This window comes from Bubalus bubalis, chromosome 20 (assembly GCF_019923935.1).
Source record: "Bubalus bubalis isolate 160015118507 breed Murrah chromosome 20, NDDB_SH_1, whole genome shotgun sequence".
NCBI lineage: Eukaryota > Metazoa > Chordata > Mammalia > Artiodactyla > Bovidae > Bubalus > Bubalus bubalis.
The window spans coordinates 35792883-35810526 of NC_059176.1; the positions used below are offsets into that span (position 1 = coordinate 35792883).

The window sequence follows — 17644 nt, forward strand, 5'->3', positions numbered from 1 at the left end:
AGTAGTCTTATCGCACGCGCCTGGCAACCCCGGACATGGCGCCAGATGTGGAAAGCCAGAACCCTTGTTCCCAGATCAGAAAGTGGGAGAGAGGTGTTTTGGCTAAGGCTCAGGGTTCCTGTGGTTTCTCCTCTAGGAAGCTTCTTGAATCCTCTTCCTGGAGCACCGTGCTCCCTTAACCCCCATCCGGAGGGGTTTTTAGAGGTTTACTGGTCTTTTCCTGCACAAACTCCCCACCCCCAAAGGAAATGCTTAGATCACTTGCTCTGTTTTCTTCCAGGCCCTTTTTACTCTCCTTCATGAAAGTACAAATAATACCATATTGCATTAACTTTTATTAGTTGCATTATAACACCTAGAAATAATATTTACAATACTACTTAACATGTTTGAGTATTTCTCACGTGCCAGGTACTGTATTATGTTATGTATGTTTTATCTGTTTCTAGGTGTACAATTCAGTGGCATTAAATGCATTCCACAATGTTTGTAACCATCACCACAGTCTGTTTTCAGAATTTTTTCATTGAAACAAAATCTGTACCCTTTAAGCTCCGCATTCTCCTCTTACCCCTGCTGCTGCTGCTGCTAAGTCGCTTCAGTCGTGTCCCACTCTGTGCGACTCCATAGACGGCAGCCCACCAGGCTCCCCGTCCCTGGGATTCTCCAGGCAAGAATACTGGAGTGGGTTGCCATTTCCTTCTCCAATGCATGAAAGAGAAAGTGAAAGTGAAGTCACTCAGTCGTGTCCTACTCTTAGTGGCCCCATGGACTGCAGCCTACCAGGCTCCTCCTTCCATGGGATTTTCCAGGCGAGAGTACTGGAGTGGGGTGCCGTTGCCTTCTCCCTCTTCCCCTTAGTTGCTGGTAACCTCTAATCTACTTTCTGTCTCTGAATTTGCCTAGTCTAGATATTTTATATAAGTGGAATGCTACAGTATTTGTCTCTGTTTTTGGCTGGTTTTACTTAACATGATGTCTTCAAGGTATTTTCATGTTGTAGCATGTATCAGAATGTCTTTTTTAAGGCTAAATAACATTCCATTGTATGTATAAACTACATTTTGTTTATCCATTCATCTGTTGATGGACACTTGAGTTGTTTCCACCCTTTGGCTACTGTGAGTAATGCTGTGTACAGTATAATGGATGTACAAGCATCTGGATCCTTGTTTTCTGTTCTTTTGGGTATATAGCTAGGTGTAGAATTGCTGGATCCTATGGTAGTTCTATGTTTAAGTTTTTGAGGAACCATCAAAGTACAGTAAACATTTTGTGTGAGGTTATATGACACACATTTAATGAATTTCCTCTTTTAAAGTCCCTTGAAGGCAGGGGTTTGTCCTGGAATCAGGGGTTCCCAAGTTCCAGGCCACGGACTGGCACTTGTCCTGGCCTATTAGGAACCGGGCTCACAGTGGCAAGCAGCCAGCAAGAGAGCAAAACTTCATCTGTATTTACAGCCACTCTCATCACTTGCACTACTGAATTATCACAGTGGAAACAGAAATAAAGTGCACAATAAATGTAATGCATTTAAATCATCCCTACATCACCCCACCTGCAGAAAAACTGTCTTTCAGGAAACTGTAACCTGGTCCCCAAAGGGTTGGGGACTGCTGCTACACATCCGTGTATCTTGGGGCCTAGTACTGTCTTATGAGAAGCGGATGCTCAGTAAATCATGGAGTGAGCGTGGGAAGGCCTAAGTCAGTGGAGGACTGGGATACTGATAAGCCTGGGTTTTTGTGTCATCCAATGACAGGTATGAAACAGGAAGTGCCACTCTCAGCGTGCAGCCACAGGGTGGGTGTCCGGTTGGGTGGGGACTCCTGGGACTTCACGTCTCACCTCCCTCTCTGATTCCCCAGCAAGCCACGGAGGAAGAGTTCCAGTTCTTGCGCTGCCAGGGCTGCCAGGCAGAAGCTAAGTGCCCCAAGCTGCTGCTTTGTCTGCACACGCTGTGCTCAGGATGCCTGGAGGAGTCCAGCATGCAGTGCCCCGTCTGCCAGGCTCCCTGGCCCTCAGGTGCCGGCACCCAGGCCCTGGACAACGTCTTCTTCGAGAGCCTGCAGCGGCGGCTGTCGGTGTACCAGCAGATCGCACGCGAGCAGGCGTTTTGCACCCGCTGCAAAGAGCTGGCCCACTACTGGTGCTTCGAGTGCGAGCAGCTCATCTGTGCCAAGTGCTTCGAGGCGCACCAGTGGTTCCTCAAGCATGAGGCCCGGCCGCTGGCGGAGCTCCGCAGCCAGTCGGTGCGGGAGTTTCTGGACGGCACCCGCAAGTCCAACAACATCTTCTGCTCCAACCCCAACCACCGCAGCCCTATGCTGACCAGGTGAGTAGGCCAGCCAAGGGTGGGGTTGTGCATCTAAGAGACAGGTAGAGGGTGCGGGGAGGAGAGATCCAGAGCCTCATAGCTGGGGCGTGGGTCAAGGAGCTTCTGAGGTCTTGCAACTCACAGTGTGGTCCACACACCAGCAGCATCAGTAGCGATGACCACAGTTTACACTCTCCCGTGCGAATGGATGGATAGTAATAGTTTTCCCTCACGAGAAAATAATGCTGCAGAATCATCTTTTCACCCATATCCAGTCATTTCTTCAGGATAAATTTTTTAAAACACCGTGACTCGGTGAAGAGATATGAAAGTTTTACATTTCGATACATGTTACCAAACTGCCCTTTAAAAACTCTTAAAGAGGGGAATTTTCCATAAGCACTGCCACTCAGTTTCCCTATAGCTAGATTGTAGAATGAGATGTGGGTAGTTAGTTCCTGGCTCAAAAGCACTCCAGAGCTTCCTGGGAGGATCTGTATGAAGAAAGTCAAGTCCCATTTTAATTATTTTTGCCAAGCAGCACAGGAATTTAAATTCAGGTTTTTTTTAGACAGATAAAATACATTAATATGGTTCAAAAAATTGCTAACAAAATTTATAGAGAGAACAAAATCTCCATTCCATTTTGTCCCACATCTGCCTAATACCCATCCCTTCTCCCTTCCCAATCCTAGGTTAATCATTGTTACCAGCTTTAAAGGGCTTCCCTTGTGGCTCAGCTGGTAAAGAATCCGCCTGCATTGTGAGAAACCTGGGTTCCTGGATTGGAAAGATCCCCTGGAGAAGGGAAAGGCTACCCACTCCAATATTCTGGCCTAGAGAATTCCATGGACTGCATAGTCCATGGGGTCACAAAGAATCAGTCTTGACTGAGCGACTTTCACTTTCACCAGCTTTAAAACTTTCCAGAGTTTATGAATATACACACAGATATAAGTATATAGTCTTATAGGACTTATTTTTCCCTTTTTTAGCAAAAAGATAGCATACCTGTGTGAACTTTTAACGCTCTCCTCTCATCCACCTACAATAGATAGCTGTATAAGATTCTTGGCGATCAGCTTACAAAGTGAAGGTATTCCTTGCCCATAAAGGGCACACTCAGACAGAGCTCCATTCCTGCTAAACTATAACTTGTTTGCTTCCTGCTAGGAGGTTTACCACCTGTACTACCGGATTCCACAAGGGCTGATATTATTGTTTGAGTTTGGATTTCTTTATTTATTATTGAGGTTGTCTAGTGGCTTTTCATGTGTTTATTGGTCATTGAGCTTCTTCATTTGTGAATTGCTTACTGAGGTCCTTTGTTTGTTTATTTGTTTACTTTTAGGAATTACTCTTTAATTATAAAAGCTTGTTATAGTGCAGACATTTTTCCTGTGTTGACCTTTGTCATTCATTTAATATGAGGTGTTGTGTTCAAGTTTTTAGTTCTATATAGTCTAATCCATTAATCTCTTCCTTTATGGTATCTGGCTTTGGTCATGCTAGGAAAGATTTTGCCTATGCCAATATTGAAAATATTTACTTATACTCTATTTTAATAGTTTATTTTTATTGTTAAATCTTTAATTCCCATTGAACTTATCTTTGTGTGTGATGTGAGATAGGAACACTCGCTTCGTATTTCTCTCCAGATAGAAAGCCAGTTCTCTCAACAACTTTCATTGAATAATCCACTCCTTTTGTTTGATTTTTCCCATTTTTTTTTAAATTGAAGCATAGTTGATGTACAATATTCTATAAGTTACAGGTGTACCGGATAGTGATTCACAATTTTAAAGGTTATACTTCACTTATAGTTATTATAAAACATTGGCTATATGCCCCATGTTGTACAATATATCCCTCTAGCTTATAAATAATCTGCTCTTGGCTTTGATCTGAAATGCCCTTTTAATCTTGTACTACATGTCCATGTAGTCATAAATATGTTTGTAAATCTCTGTTCTGCACCAACAGAGTGCAGAACCAACTCCTATGCTAATCCTTACTGCTATAAGGAATTCAGTAGCTTTATATTTAGGAGAAGGCAATGGCAACCCACTCCAGTACTCTTGCCTGGAAAATCCCATGGACGGAGGAGCCTGGTAGGCTGCAGTCCATGGGGTCGCACAGAGTCGGACACGACTGAAGCGACTTAGCAGCTTTATATTTGGTAGGGTGAATTCCCACTCTTCAGAAATAATTTTGCTTTTACAATTTGTGCAGCTTCTTTTGCTCTTACACTTCAGGCAGCTTCAGAACTCACATGTTCTTTGGGATTTTGATTGAGATGAAATTAAATCTTGGACGAATTGACCTCATCTCTGGTTACATCTTTTGGGTTTGAAAGAGAATTCCATGGACTGCATAGTTCATGGGGGTCACAAAGAGTCAGTCATGATTGAGTGACTTTCACTTTCACCAGCTTTAAAAGTTTCCAGAGTTTATGAATATATACACAGATATAAGTATATAGTCTTATAGGACTTATTTTTTCCTTTTTTAGCAAAAAGATAGCGTACCTGTGTGAACTTTTAACGGTTTCACAAATATCTTGAACTTTTAAATTATAGTTAAATTTACAATATGTAGTGAAGGTCCCTGGTGGCTCAGCAGTAAAGAATCTGCCTGCAGTGTAGGAGACTCAGGAGACATGGGTTAGATCCCTGGGTCAGGAAGATCTCCTGGAAATGGCAACCCACTCCATTATTCTTGTCTGGGAGATCCCATAGACGGAAAGAGTGTGGTAAGCTACAGTCTATGAGGTTTCAAAGAGTTGGTCACGACTGAACACGCACTGCCTATGAGACAATATGTAATAATATTATGAATGGAATCTTTTCCATTATAGTTTTTATCTGATTATCATTAACATTCACTAATATGTATGTGTATATATTTACTGGAGAAGGAAATGGTAACCCGCTCCAGTATTCTTGCCTGGAAAATCCCATGGACAGAGGAACCTAGCCGGCTGCAGTCCATGGGGTCACCAAGACTTGGACACAACTGAGCGACTAACACACACACACACACACACACACACGCTATATCTAGCCATCCTATTGGGCTCTTTTATTCTTATAAGTTTTTCCATTGATTTTTTTTAGATTTTCTAGGTAAATAGTCATATCACCTAGAAATAATAAAAAACTTTTTTCCTTCCAGTATTTATACATATTACCTTTTTGTAGCTTTGTTTCACTGAATTGGCCAGAACTGCCAGGGCAACATTGTATAATGTGAAGTGGTTAGAAAAGGCAACTTTGCTTTGTACCTATCTTTCATGAAAAAGTTTCTTATGCTTTCTTCTTTGGTATGTTGTTTATTGTTGATTTCCTTAGGTGACTTTTAAAAATCACATTAAGAAAGTTGCCTTGTGCTTCTAGTTTACTAAGAGTTTTGTTGCTGTTGTCTTGTTTTAACTCGGGGATGGGTGTTCTTTGGACTCTGAAGGTGTTCTTTCACTGTTTAGTATAATGAATGATATCACTAGGTTTCTTTATGTTGCACCATTATTTTAATTCCCAGGAGGAAAAACTCTATTTGGTCATGACATACTATTATTTTAATTTCTACCTCGATTCCATTTAGTACTATTTTATCTAGACTATTATCTATATTTATAAATGTGATCAATTTTATGCATGTGTATGATTTCCTTGTCAAGTTTTCATATCCATTTGATACTAATCTCTTTCAATGAGTTTGTAAGCTTTTTTGAACATGATGATATATATAAATTGCTTAGTATAGTGCCTGGCACATATTAAATACTCAATAAATGTTAAAATACTATTCTTGTAATTTCTCTGTTGTAGAATAAAGGACAAGCAATCCAAGCTTGTAGAAGTTTCTTGAAAAGCTATCTGAGACAAGTGCCTTTTTTGGAGAGTAGATTTTTTTCCCTTTTTGTGGAAGGTCATGAATCAGATTTTCTGGAATGTTTATGATTCATCTTGAGTTATCTTACAATTTAAATATCTCCTCTATACCTGTAAATTGTGTCCCCTTTCTTATTTCTAATGTTCTATGAATGTTAAAGTGTTCGTCACATCCGACTCTTTGCAATCCTATGGACTGTACCCCACCAGACTCCTCTGTCCATGAGATTCTCTAGGCAAGAATACTGGAGTGGGTTGCCATTCCCTTCTCCAGGGGATCTTCCTGACCCAGGGATCAAACCTGAGTCTCCTGCACTGCAGGCAGGAGCCACCAGGGAAGCCTCCTAATGTTGTATATTTGTGCTTATTGTAGTGATCTTTTCAAAGCACCAGCTTTTTTTGGTCTTTTTATTGCTTGCTGATATTAATGTTTTCCTTTTTCTAATTAATCATTTTATTTTTAGCATCATTATTTTCTTTGTTGTACTCTTCTCCCATTATTCATCTAACTCAACTGAACATCTAATTCATTTACTTGCTGTCCTCATTGTTTACTGCATTCTTCTCTGAGTATAACGTTGCCTGCCTTCCATACCTTTGACAAGTAGTGTAATCATAGGCAATCATTTCTCAAATATCTCTAATTTCCGTCTTTTCTCTTTTTAAACATTTTCTCTTTGATAGAAGAGTTTGGGGCAGAACGTTGTCTAAAATTTTCAAGTGGCTTGTGTTGTTTGATTTAAACATTTGATGTTAATTTCTACAATATGGTCTACTAGTATTTAAGAGTTGTATCTATGACTATGTTGAGGTTTTCTTTGGCGCCTACCATATTCCTTTCACTAGCATATTCCTCGGATTTTTTTTTTAACGTATATTCTTTGTAGAGATGTATCTGTATCTCCTCTTTCTACTCTTGTTTAAATTTTTAACAAACATATTAGAACATATGTGTGTATGTGTATCTCTCTCTCACCATCAAGAGTGAGTGTGTGTGTGTTGTTAGTTGCTCAGTTGTGTCTGATTCTTTGTGACGTTATGGACTGTAGACCCCCAGACTCCTCTGTCATTGGAATTCTCCAGACAAGAATACCAGGTTGACATTCCCTTCTCCAGGGGATCTTCCCAACCCAGGGGTCGAATCCAGGTCTCCTGCATTGCAGGCAGATTCTTTTCCTACTGAACCATCAAAAGTAGATTCAGTTTAGTTCAGTTCAGTTGCTCAGTCGTGTCCGACTCTTTGCGACCCCATGAACCGCAGCACGCCAGGCCTCCCTGTCCATCACCAACTCCCGGAGTCTACCCAAACCCATGTCCATCAAGTCGACCATGCTATCCAACCATCTCATCCTCTGTCATCCCCTTCTCCTGCCTTCAATCTTTCCCAGCATCAGGGTCTTTTCCAGTGAGTCAGCTCTTCGCATCAGGTGGCCAATGTATTGGAGTTTCAGCTTCAACATCAGTCCTTCCAAAGAACACCCAGGACTGATCTTTCAGGATGGACTGGTTGGATCTCCTTGCAGTCCAAGGGACTCTCGAGAGTCTTCTCCAACACCACAGTTCAAAAGCATCAATTCTTCCGTGCTCAGCTTTCTTTATAGTCCAACTCTCACATCCATACATGACCACTGGAAAAACCATAGCCTTGACTAGACAAACCTTTGTTGGCAAAGTAATGTTTCTGCTTTTTAATATGCTGTCTAGGTTGGTCGTAACTTTCCTTCCAAGGAGTAAGCGTCTTTTAATTTCATGGCTGTAATCACTATCTGCAGTGATTTTGGAGCCCAGAAAAATAAAGTCAGCCACTATTTCCACTGTTTGCCCATCTATATGCCATGAAGTGATAGGACCGGATGCCATGATCTTCATTTTCTGAATGTTGAGCTTTAAGCCAACTTTTTCACTCTCCTCTTTCACTTTCATCAAGAGGCTCTTTAGTTCTTCCTTCACTTTCTGCCATAAGGGTGGTGTCATCTGCATATCTGAGGTTATTGATATTTCTCCTGGCAATCTTGATTCCAGATTGTGCTTCCTCCAGCCCAGCGTTTCTCATGATGTACTCTGGAGAAGGCAGTGGCACCCCACTCTAGTACTCTTGCCTGGAAAATTCCATGGATGGAGGAACCTAGAGGGCTGCAGTCCATAGGGTCGCTGAGGGTCAGACACGACTGAGCGACTTCACTTTCACCTTTCACTTTCATGCATTGGAGAAGGAAGTGGCAACCCACTCCATTGTTCTTGCCTGGAGAATCCCAGGGATGGGGGAGCCTGGTGGGCTGCTGTCTATGGGGTCGCACAGAGTCGGACACGACTGAAGCAACTTAGCAGCAGCAGCAGCAGCACTCTGCATATAAGTTAAATAAGCAGGGTGACAATATACAGCCTTGACGTACTCCTTTTCCTATTTGGAACCAGTCTGTTGTTCCATGTCCAGTTCTAACTGTTGCTTCTTGACCTGCATACAGGTTTCTCAAGAGGCAGGTCAGGTGGTCTGGTATGCCCATCTCTTGAAGAATTTTCCACAGTTTATTGTGATCCACACAGTCAAATTACAACTGTTCTTCCAAATAGGATAAAAGTTTTAGCATACTTTTTCTTCTCTCCTTCCATTCCCACATTCAGATATAGTTGGATTAACATGAAATTTTATCTCTAGATTATTACCAAAATTCCTGTGTCTTTTCTATTCTAAGCATCCTTTATTGGTAGTTAATTATCACGTTATAACCCACTTATTATTTATAATCTTAGATTCTAATTGGTGTTGTTGCACACAAATTTTTTTTCTATAATATATCTTCCTCTTTCTTCAATTATGTAATGTTATTAATTTCCCAGTTGACTGGAATACTTCAATTAAATTTTTTGGTTGGTTTTTGGAGCTTACTTTCCGGAACCTTGAATATCTTAACTTGTGTCACATTTAGGTATGTGTAGTGTTTTTTGGTTGTGCCATGCAGCTTGTGGGATTTTAATTCCCTGACTAGGGATCAAACCCAGGCCTTAGGCAGTGAGACCATAGAGTCACATTTAAAGGAAAGTTTAGCTTGTTGTAGAATTCTGAGGTCACAATCACAAATCTTTCATCTTGGAATATATAAACATTGCTTTGTAAATTTGTGGCCTTCGGTGTTGCAGGTGAGAAAGTCAATTATTGTCTATTTTTCCTCTCTGGGTAATCTGTTTTTGTTTGCTAAGGATTGCTAAAAAGATTTTTATTTTATTTTTCTTTGTTGCTGCATGCAGCCTTTCTCTAGTTGCAAAGAGAGGGGCTGCTCTCGGTGCGAGGGCGTCTCATTGCAGTGGTTTCTCCTTGTGCGGCACGGGCTCTAGGCATCCAGGCTTTAGTAGTTTTGCACATAGGCTTTGTTCCCCCCAAGGCATGTGGAATCTTCCCAGACCAGGAATCTAACCTGTATCCCCTGCGTTGGCAGGTGGATTCATAACTACTTGACCACGAAGGAAGCCCCTGCTAATGACTTTTATGTAATTTTTCTTTATTCTTGAAAATGATTCTTTAAGCTATAGGTCTTTTGTTTTTTCAATAATCCTCTCTGACATTGTTGAACTGAAAAGTCTTCTTTCTTCAGCTCAAAGAAATTGTCTTCTACTTTTTTTAATGTATTGATCTCTGTTCATTTGCTTATGTTTTTCTTTTTACAAGTATTTGTGTGTGTGTGTGGCTTTTTTTTTAATTAATTTTTTATTGGAGTATAGTTAATTTACAATGTGATATTAGTTTCTGCTGTATAACAGAATGACTCAATTATACATACACATATATCCACTCTGTTTTAAATTCTTTCCCCAAATAGGTCATTACAGAGTAGTGCATAGAGTTCTCTGTTCTAAACTGGAGGTTCTTATTAGTTATCTATCTTATATGTAGTAGTGTATTTATGTCAATCCCAATCTCCCAATTTATCCCTCACCCATGTTCCCCCTGGTAACCGTTAAGTTTGTTTTTTACATCTGTACCTCTATTTCTGTTTTGTAGATAAGTTCATTTGTATCATTTTTTTTAGAATCCACATATGAGTGATAACATATGCTATTTGTGTTTCTCTATCTGGCTTAACATCACTCGGTATGGCGCTCTGTATGCTCAGTCACGTCCAGTTGCGACCCCATGGCCTGTAGCCCACCAGGAATTCCATTAATTCCATTACTTTGCCTTTTTTCTTCCAGATTCTTACAAGTACTTGAATTGATTTTCTAATCCACCACCTTTTTTTTTTGAGACTTCTTTCTACTATTTACTACTTACGTTGATTTTTTTTTTTTTTTTTTTTAGGTTTTTCCCCCAGCAACCATGTTTTTCTTTTTTTAATTGCCAAATAAGGTCAATGTTCTCAGGATGCTTTTTCTTGTCAGCCTGTTCTTATTTTCTCAATGTGTATTCTTAAATCTCCCTGACTAACAAGCTTAGAAGTTTTGCAAGTTTTATGTTTCCTATATTACCCTTTTTTCAGTGTGAGCCAGAAATCAGTTTGGTCCCCATTTTGGCTGCTAATTCTCTTTATAGATCCTGTGGTTCTGTGTTGTCTGCTCACATGTAAATGTGAACATCTAGATTGCACAGTTTTAGTAGCTGATGGGCAGCAGTTGTATGAACCACAGTTTGCATCTCCCACCCGGCAATAAGGACAGGACCTCTGCCAGAGCCCCAGGATGGTGGTAGCTTATGGAGTGCTTCACCTTTCGTGTGGGGGTGGGCGTGGATTTCTCCCGTGGTACAATGGGCAAGGAGGTCCTTCCAGAAAGAGGACAGGATTCTTTTCCCTTGAGCATGGTAAATGGCTTCAAAAAGCTGACCACGTTACTTAAAAATCATACATACACAGCCACAGTTCACATTGATTCACATTTTACCAGCGATTATTAGAAAAGCTCAACTTGTTTCTTCTGCACAAAACCTCAGCGTCATATATAACCCACAACTTCCTTCAGCTTGCAAGTCAATAATAAACCTTTCCATCCTTTGACATTGAGCTCACTTACGGTTCACACTAGGACGCAGCATCAGAAATGGCTTTAAACTTTTAAATCCAACCTGGGAGGATCCTCCCTGGGGCCCTCGGCATTTGGTCACCATGCCTCTGGAGTCCCTTGTTTCAGCCCACCTTCCTACTACATAGCAGGCCCTCTGCTAGGTGCTAGGGTATAAATATAAACAGATACGGCCCTCGACCTCTGAGGTCACAGTCTGGAGAAGGAACCAGATCTGCAGTTAGCAACCAAGGCTGCAAAGGGCTTTGAGGAAGCCTGCTCACCTGGGTCAGTCTGTGCCCATAGTTGCCCTTCGGACAGCGTGCTAAGACAGCGTCCTCTCCCTCGTGTTTTCCCTTGCCAGAGGGCCAGTGTCCCATGTGTGCTCAGGCAGTTATTTAAGGGCAGGAGGAAGAAGGAACACTGGGCAAGTGAGCTCAAGAAAGGCCGCCTGCCCAGCCTGGATTGGCTGCTGGTTGGGGACTGCAGCTTCCAAGGGGGTGTCATACTTAGGCTGATAGGTAAGGAAGCAGAAAGGGGAGGGAGCGTGTGCAAATGCAGAGGCTCCAGCATGTCTGCTGCATTTCAGGAACTCCAGGTAAAGGCTCTGCAGGACGGCAGGGGCTAGAAGGGTGAGCTAGGCTCAAACATGGGGGAGAGGGCTTCCCTGGTGGCTCAGTGAATAAGAATCTGCCTGCCAATGTTGGAGACATGGGTTCAATCCCTGGTCTGGGAAGATCCCACGTATCTCAGAGCAACCGAGCCTGTGCACTACAGCTTTTAAGCCTGTGCTCCAGAGCTGGGGAATTCCATTTACTGAGCCCACGTGCCACAACTACTGAAGCCTGTGCACCCTAGAGCCCGTGCTCCGCAGCAGGAGAAGCCACCTCAATGAGAAGCCCTCGCGTCGCAACTAGAGAGCAGCCCTGGCTCTCCATAACTAGAGAAAAGCTCATGCAGGAACAAAGACTCGGCACAGTCAAAAATAAATACAATTATTAAAAAAGAAAGAAAGAAAAAACATGGGGGCATTGGAAGAGTTATGACTCTCTCCTGTAGTTTCCAGGGCAAAGAAGGTTCTCAGTTTGCCCCATTTCCCTGCAGTTGGCTCTTATACTAGGGAATATCCTGGAGAACACAGTGTGAGTGGATCTATGGGGGACTCTGTTGGAAACCCCCTAGAGGAGGTAAGGCAGAGAGTGGGAGAGTGTTCGGATCCTCTCTCTGCACTCTGCTGTTTGATTGAAGTGAGCAAGTTTAGGAGCAGGGAGACCAGGATTGGTTTGTTTTGTTTTGTTTTGGCTACACGTTTATTTACATTTTGAGAATGAAAGTCACTCAGTCGTGTCCGACTCTTTGTAACCCCATGGACTATAGTCCACCAGGCTCCTCTGTTCATGGGATTCTCCAGGCAAGAGTACTGGACTGGGTTGCCATTCCTCTTCCATACAGAATTTGAGATTTACCAATTTATTATTGGGTATATGATCCAACCTGAAGCTGAAGCAAAGAATCTGGACCTGGGGAAAAAGGAGCTGCCTTAGGAGACTGAGGCCATGGTGCAGGTGGGGACTGCAGGAATGCAGAGATGGCAGCATGGGGAGAAGGCCAGGGTCTCACACTGCCATGGACAGCCTGACCTGGAGGTCAAGGTGGCTGCCAGCCTTATCATCACGTGTGCTTGGGAGTGCCTTGCAACTAAGGGTAATGTAGGTTTTAGACTGTCAGTGGAACTGAGACCCATGTTAGGGTGTCAGATCCCAAAGCTTGGCTGGATAGGGTAGGGGAATCAATCTAGGACCATTAAAATTTGTAGGCAGGAAGAACTTTAGTTCCAGTCGAGTGGGGAAAATGAAAGACCTATTAGCAGAGACATTGCCTACAAAGCTCTGTGTAGTCGAAGCTATGGTTTTTCCAGTGGTCATGTACGGATGTGAGAGTTGGACCATAAAGAAGGCTGAGTGCCAAAGAATTGATGCTTTTGAACTGTGATGAGGTCATCAAGAAGGTCATCAAGAAGACCCTTGAGAATCCCTTGGACAGCAAGGAGATCAAACCAGTCCATCCTAAAGGAAATCAGTCCTGAATATTCATTGGAAGGACTGATGCTGAAGCTCCAATACTTTGGCCACCTGATACGAAAAGCTGACTCATTGGAAAAGGCCCTGATGCTGGGAAGGATTGAAGGTGGGAGCAGGGGATGACAGAGGATGAGATGGTTGGACGGCATCACTGACTCAATGGACATGAGTTTGAGTAAACTCCAGGAGACAGTGAAGGACAGGGAAGCCTGGCGTGCAGTAGTCCATGGGATCACAGAGAGTTGGACATGACAGAGTGACTGAACAAACAAAAAGTAATCAAATTTGAGAAGTATGATGAGATGATAAACTGGGAAAAGGGTTCCCAAGACCAGAAGTTGGGATGATTTGCAGCAGGTCCAGGGAGGGGCACCCTGGACAGCCCAGGGAAGGGTTCAGGGCAGAGGCAACATCATGCAGTGGCCGCAGAAAGCAGAGTGCAGGGGACAGGTATGAAGCCAGTCTTGAGTGGAGCTCTTTGACTCCTTGGTAACCGGAGCAGTGCTTTTCAAGTAGGAAACTTTGCCTTTTCCAGTATGATCAGAGAATGGGCTCTGCTGGTTGGATCTGCCCTCTTCTTTTTAAAATTAATCTCTGTTGGAGTATAGTTGCTATACAGTGGTGTGTTAGTTTCTCCTATACACAAGGTAAATCAGCTGTACATATACATGCTCAGTCAGTCATCGTGTCCAACACTTTGTGCCTGCAGGGCTCCTCTGTCCATGGGATTTTTCAGGCAAGAATACTGAAGTGAGTTGCCTTTTCCTATGCATATACATATACCCCTCTTTTTTGGATTTCCTTCCCATTTAGGTCATCACATAGCTCTGAGTAGAGTTCCCTGTGTTGTACAACAGGTTATCATTAGTTATCTATTTTATACATAATAGTGTATCGGAGAAGGCAGTGGCACCCCACTCCAGTACCCTTGCCTGGAAAATCCCATGGACGGAGGAGCCTGGTAGGCCGCAGTCCATGGAGTCGCTAAGAGTCGGATACGACTGAGCGACTTCACTTTCACTTTTCACTTTCATGCATTGGAGAAGGACATGGCAACCCACTCCAGTGTTCTTGCCTGGAGAATCCCAGGGACGGGGGCGCCTGATGGGCTGCCGTCTATGGGGTCACACAGAGTTGGACACGACTGAAGTGACTTAGCAGCAGCAACAGCAGCAGCAGCAGTGTATATATCTGCCAATCGCAATCTCCCAATTCATCCCACCCTTTGTTCCCCCCTTGGTAAACCGTACTTCTCTACATCTGTGTCTATTTCTGCTCTGCAAATAAGATTATCTATACTATTTTTCTATATTCCACATATAAACGATGTTATATGATATTTGTTTATCTCTCTCTGACTTACTTCTTTCTGTATGACAGTTTCTAGGTCCATCCACAGCTCTGCGAATGGCACGATTTCATTCCTTTTTCTGGCTGAGTAATATTCCAGTGTGTATCTGTACCACATCTTCTTTATCCATTCCTCTGTCAGTAGACATTTAGGTTGCTTCCATGTCTTGGCTATTATAAATAGTGCTGCATTGAGCATTGGGATGCATGTAGCTTTTTGAATTATGGTTTTCCTGGGTATATGCCCAGGAGTGGGATTGCTGGGTCATAGGGTAGTTCTGTTCCACACCCTCCTATAAGATTATTGAGAAAGAAAGAATTGTTGCACAAGGCCAGAACATGAATGGGAGCTCATTCCCAAGTAAGCATAAGCAGTCTTATCTGAGCAAGGACCAGGCCAGGACACAGGATTTCCTGACTGCAGACTCTGTCTGCACAGAGCCTGTCCTGCTGCTCCCAGCCTCCACATGCAGGCAGTCTTCAACTAACAACCAGGCCCAGCTGCAAAAAAAGAATTCTGCAAGTTGCTTGTTTAGAGCTGAGACTGTATTTTCCCTTAGAATTAAATTATTCAAAGGAAGCTTACTATTTAAGCAATGTTACATTTAATTTTCCTTGACTTTAATGAAAAAACAAGATATTGAAGTAAAATTAGACTTGTTGTTCAGTCACTAAGTCATGTCTGATTGCAGTGTGCCTGGCTCCTCTGTCCTCCACTGTCTCCCAAAGTTTGCTCAGATTCATGTCAGTGATATTATCTAACCATCTCATCCTCTGCTGCCTACTTCTCCTTTTGCCTTCAATCTTTCCCAGCCTCCAGAGTCTTTTCCAGTGAGTCAGGTCTTTGCATCCAGAAGCCAAAGTTTTGGAGCTTCAACTTCAGCAACAGTCCTTCCAATGAGTATTTAGGGTTGATTTCCTTTAGGATGGACTGGTTTGATCTTGCTGTCCAAGGGACTCTCCTTAGTCTTCTCCAACACCACAGTTTAAAAGCATCAGTTTTTCAGCATTCAGCCTTCTTTATGGTCCAGCTCTCACATCCATACATGACTACTGGAAAAGCCATAGTTTTGAGTATGTGGACCTTTGTTGGTAAAGTAATGTCTCTGCTTTTTAATGCACTGTCTAGGTTTGTCATAGCTTTTCTTCCAAGGAGCAAGCGTCTTAATTTCATGGCTGCAGTCACCATCTGCAGTGATTTTGGAGCCCAAGAAAATAAAATTTCTCACTATTTCCCTTGTTTCCCCGTCTATTTGCCCTGAAGTGATAGGGCTGGATGCTAGGATCTTCATTTTTTCAACGTTGAATTTTAAGCCAGCTTTTTCACACTCCTCTTTCACCTTCATAAAGAGGCTCTTTAGTTCCTCTTTACTTTCTGCCATAAGAGTGATGTCATCTGTATGTCTGAGGTTATTGATATTTCTCCCAGCAACCTTGACTCCAGCTTGTGCTTCATTTAGCCCAGCATTTCACATGATTACTCTGCATATAAGTTAAATAGGCAGGGTGGCAATATACAGCCTTACTGTATTCCTTTCCCAATTTTAAACCAGTCCATTGTTCCATGTCCAGTTCTAACTGTTGCTTCTTGACCTGCACACAGGTTTTGCTGGAGGCAGGTAAGGTGGTCTGGTATTCCCATCTCTTTAAGGATTTTCCACAGTTTATTGTGATCCACACAGTCAAAGGCTTTAGCGTAGTCAGTGAAGCAAAAGTAGATGTTTTTCTGGAATTCTCTATTTTTTTCTATGATCCAGAAGATATTGGCAGTTTGATCTCTGGTTCCTTTGCCTTTCTTTTTTTTTTTTTTTCCTTTGCCTTTTCTAAATCCAGCTTGAGTGTGTGTGTGTCTTCACCTCCTAGACCGAATTTCTTGAATGAGGCAGTCTGATGGCAGGTGAAAAGGCTGAGAAGCCAGATACTAAGGAGAAAAAACCTGAAGCCAAGAAGGCTGATGCTGGCAACAAGGCCAAAAAGGTGGAAAAGGTGAAGAAAGTTAAGAAGGGGAAGCCCCACTGCAGCCGAAGTCCTGTCCTGGTCAGAGGAATTGGCAGATATTCCCAATCAGCCATGTACTCCAGAAAGGCCTTGTACAAGAGAAAGTGTTCAGCAGCTAAATCCAAGGTCAAAAAGAAAAAGAAGGTTCGTGTTCTTGCTACTGTCACAAAACCAGTTGGTGGAGACAAGAATGGTGGTACCCGAGTGGTCAAACTTCGCAAAATGCCTAGGTATTACCCTACTGAAGATATGCCTCGGAAACTGCTGAGTCATGGCAAAAAACCCTTCAGTAAGCATGTGCGAAAGCTGCGTGCCAGCATCGCTCCTGGGACCATTCTGATCATCCTCACTGGGCGCCACAGAGGCAAGAGGGTCGTTTTCCTGAAGCAGCTGGGCAGTGGCTTGCTACTTGTGACTGGGTCTCTATCCCTCAATCGAGTTCCTCTGCGTAGAACACACCAGAAATTTGTCATTGCCACCTCCACCAAAATCGATATCAGTGGTGTGAAAATCCCAGAACATCTCACTGACACTTACTTCAAGAAGAAGCTGCATAAACCCAGACACCAGGAGGGCGAGATCTTCGACACAGAGAGAGAGAAATATAAGATCACAGAGCAGCGCAAGGTTGATCAGAAAGCTGTGGACTCACGAATTCTGCGAAGAATCAAAGCTGTCCCTCAGCTCCAGGGCTACCTCCGCTCCGTGTTTGCTCTCACAAATGGAATTTATCCTCACAAAGTAGTGTTCTGAACTTCTTGCAAAGAACCTAATTAAATAACTTGTCATTTCAAAATAAATAAATAAATCCAGCTTGAACGTCTGGAAGTTTTTAGTTCATGTACTATTGAAGCCTGGCTTGGAGAATTTAGCGCATTACTTTGCTAATATGTGAAATGAATGTAGTTGTGCGATAGTTTGAACATTCTGTGGCATTGCCCTTCTTTGGGATTGGAATCAAAACTTATTTTTTCCAGTCCTATGGCCACTGCTGAGTTTTCCATATTTGCTGGCAT

At 42.7% G+C, this 17644-nt stretch overlaps 2 protein-coding genes across 3 annotated transcripts in view; both read left to right on the plus strand.

Moving 5' to 3' along the window:
• PML (PML nuclear body scaffold) overlaps window positions 1-17644 on the plus strand; it is a gene marked incomplete at its 3' end in the record, with an annotated part of 43013 nt that overhangs the window by 610 nt on the left and 24759 nt on the right. The window contains 1 exon segment of the mRNA XM_045163782.1: window positions 1872-2338. Coding sequence (XP_045019717.1) covers window positions 1872-2338 — 467 coding nt within the window.
• On the plus strand, window positions 2200-17424 carry LOC112577627 (60S ribosomal protein L6-like). Of its 2 annotated transcripts, none has more exons than XM_044932948.2 (2): window positions 2200-2338; window positions 16494-17424. In XM_044932948.2, the coding sequence occupies exon 2, from the start codon at window positions 16521-16523 to the stop codon at window positions 17379-17381; it is 861 nt and encodes a 286-aa protein (XP_044788883.2). In that variant the 5' UTR covers window positions 2200-2338; window positions 16494-16520; the 3' UTR covers window positions 17382-17424. The 2 variants fall into 2 exon arrangements, with proteins under 2 accessions (XP_044788883.2, XP_044788884.2); XM_044932949.2 differs by having other exon boundaries at window positions 2210-2338; window positions 16464-17424.

What these genes read in the sequence shown, in the direction of transcription:
- LOC112577627 (XM_044932948.2), top strand. Translation starts at nt 16,521, where the DNA reads ATGGCAGGTGAAAAGGCTGAGAAGCCAGATACTAAGGAGAAAAAACCT.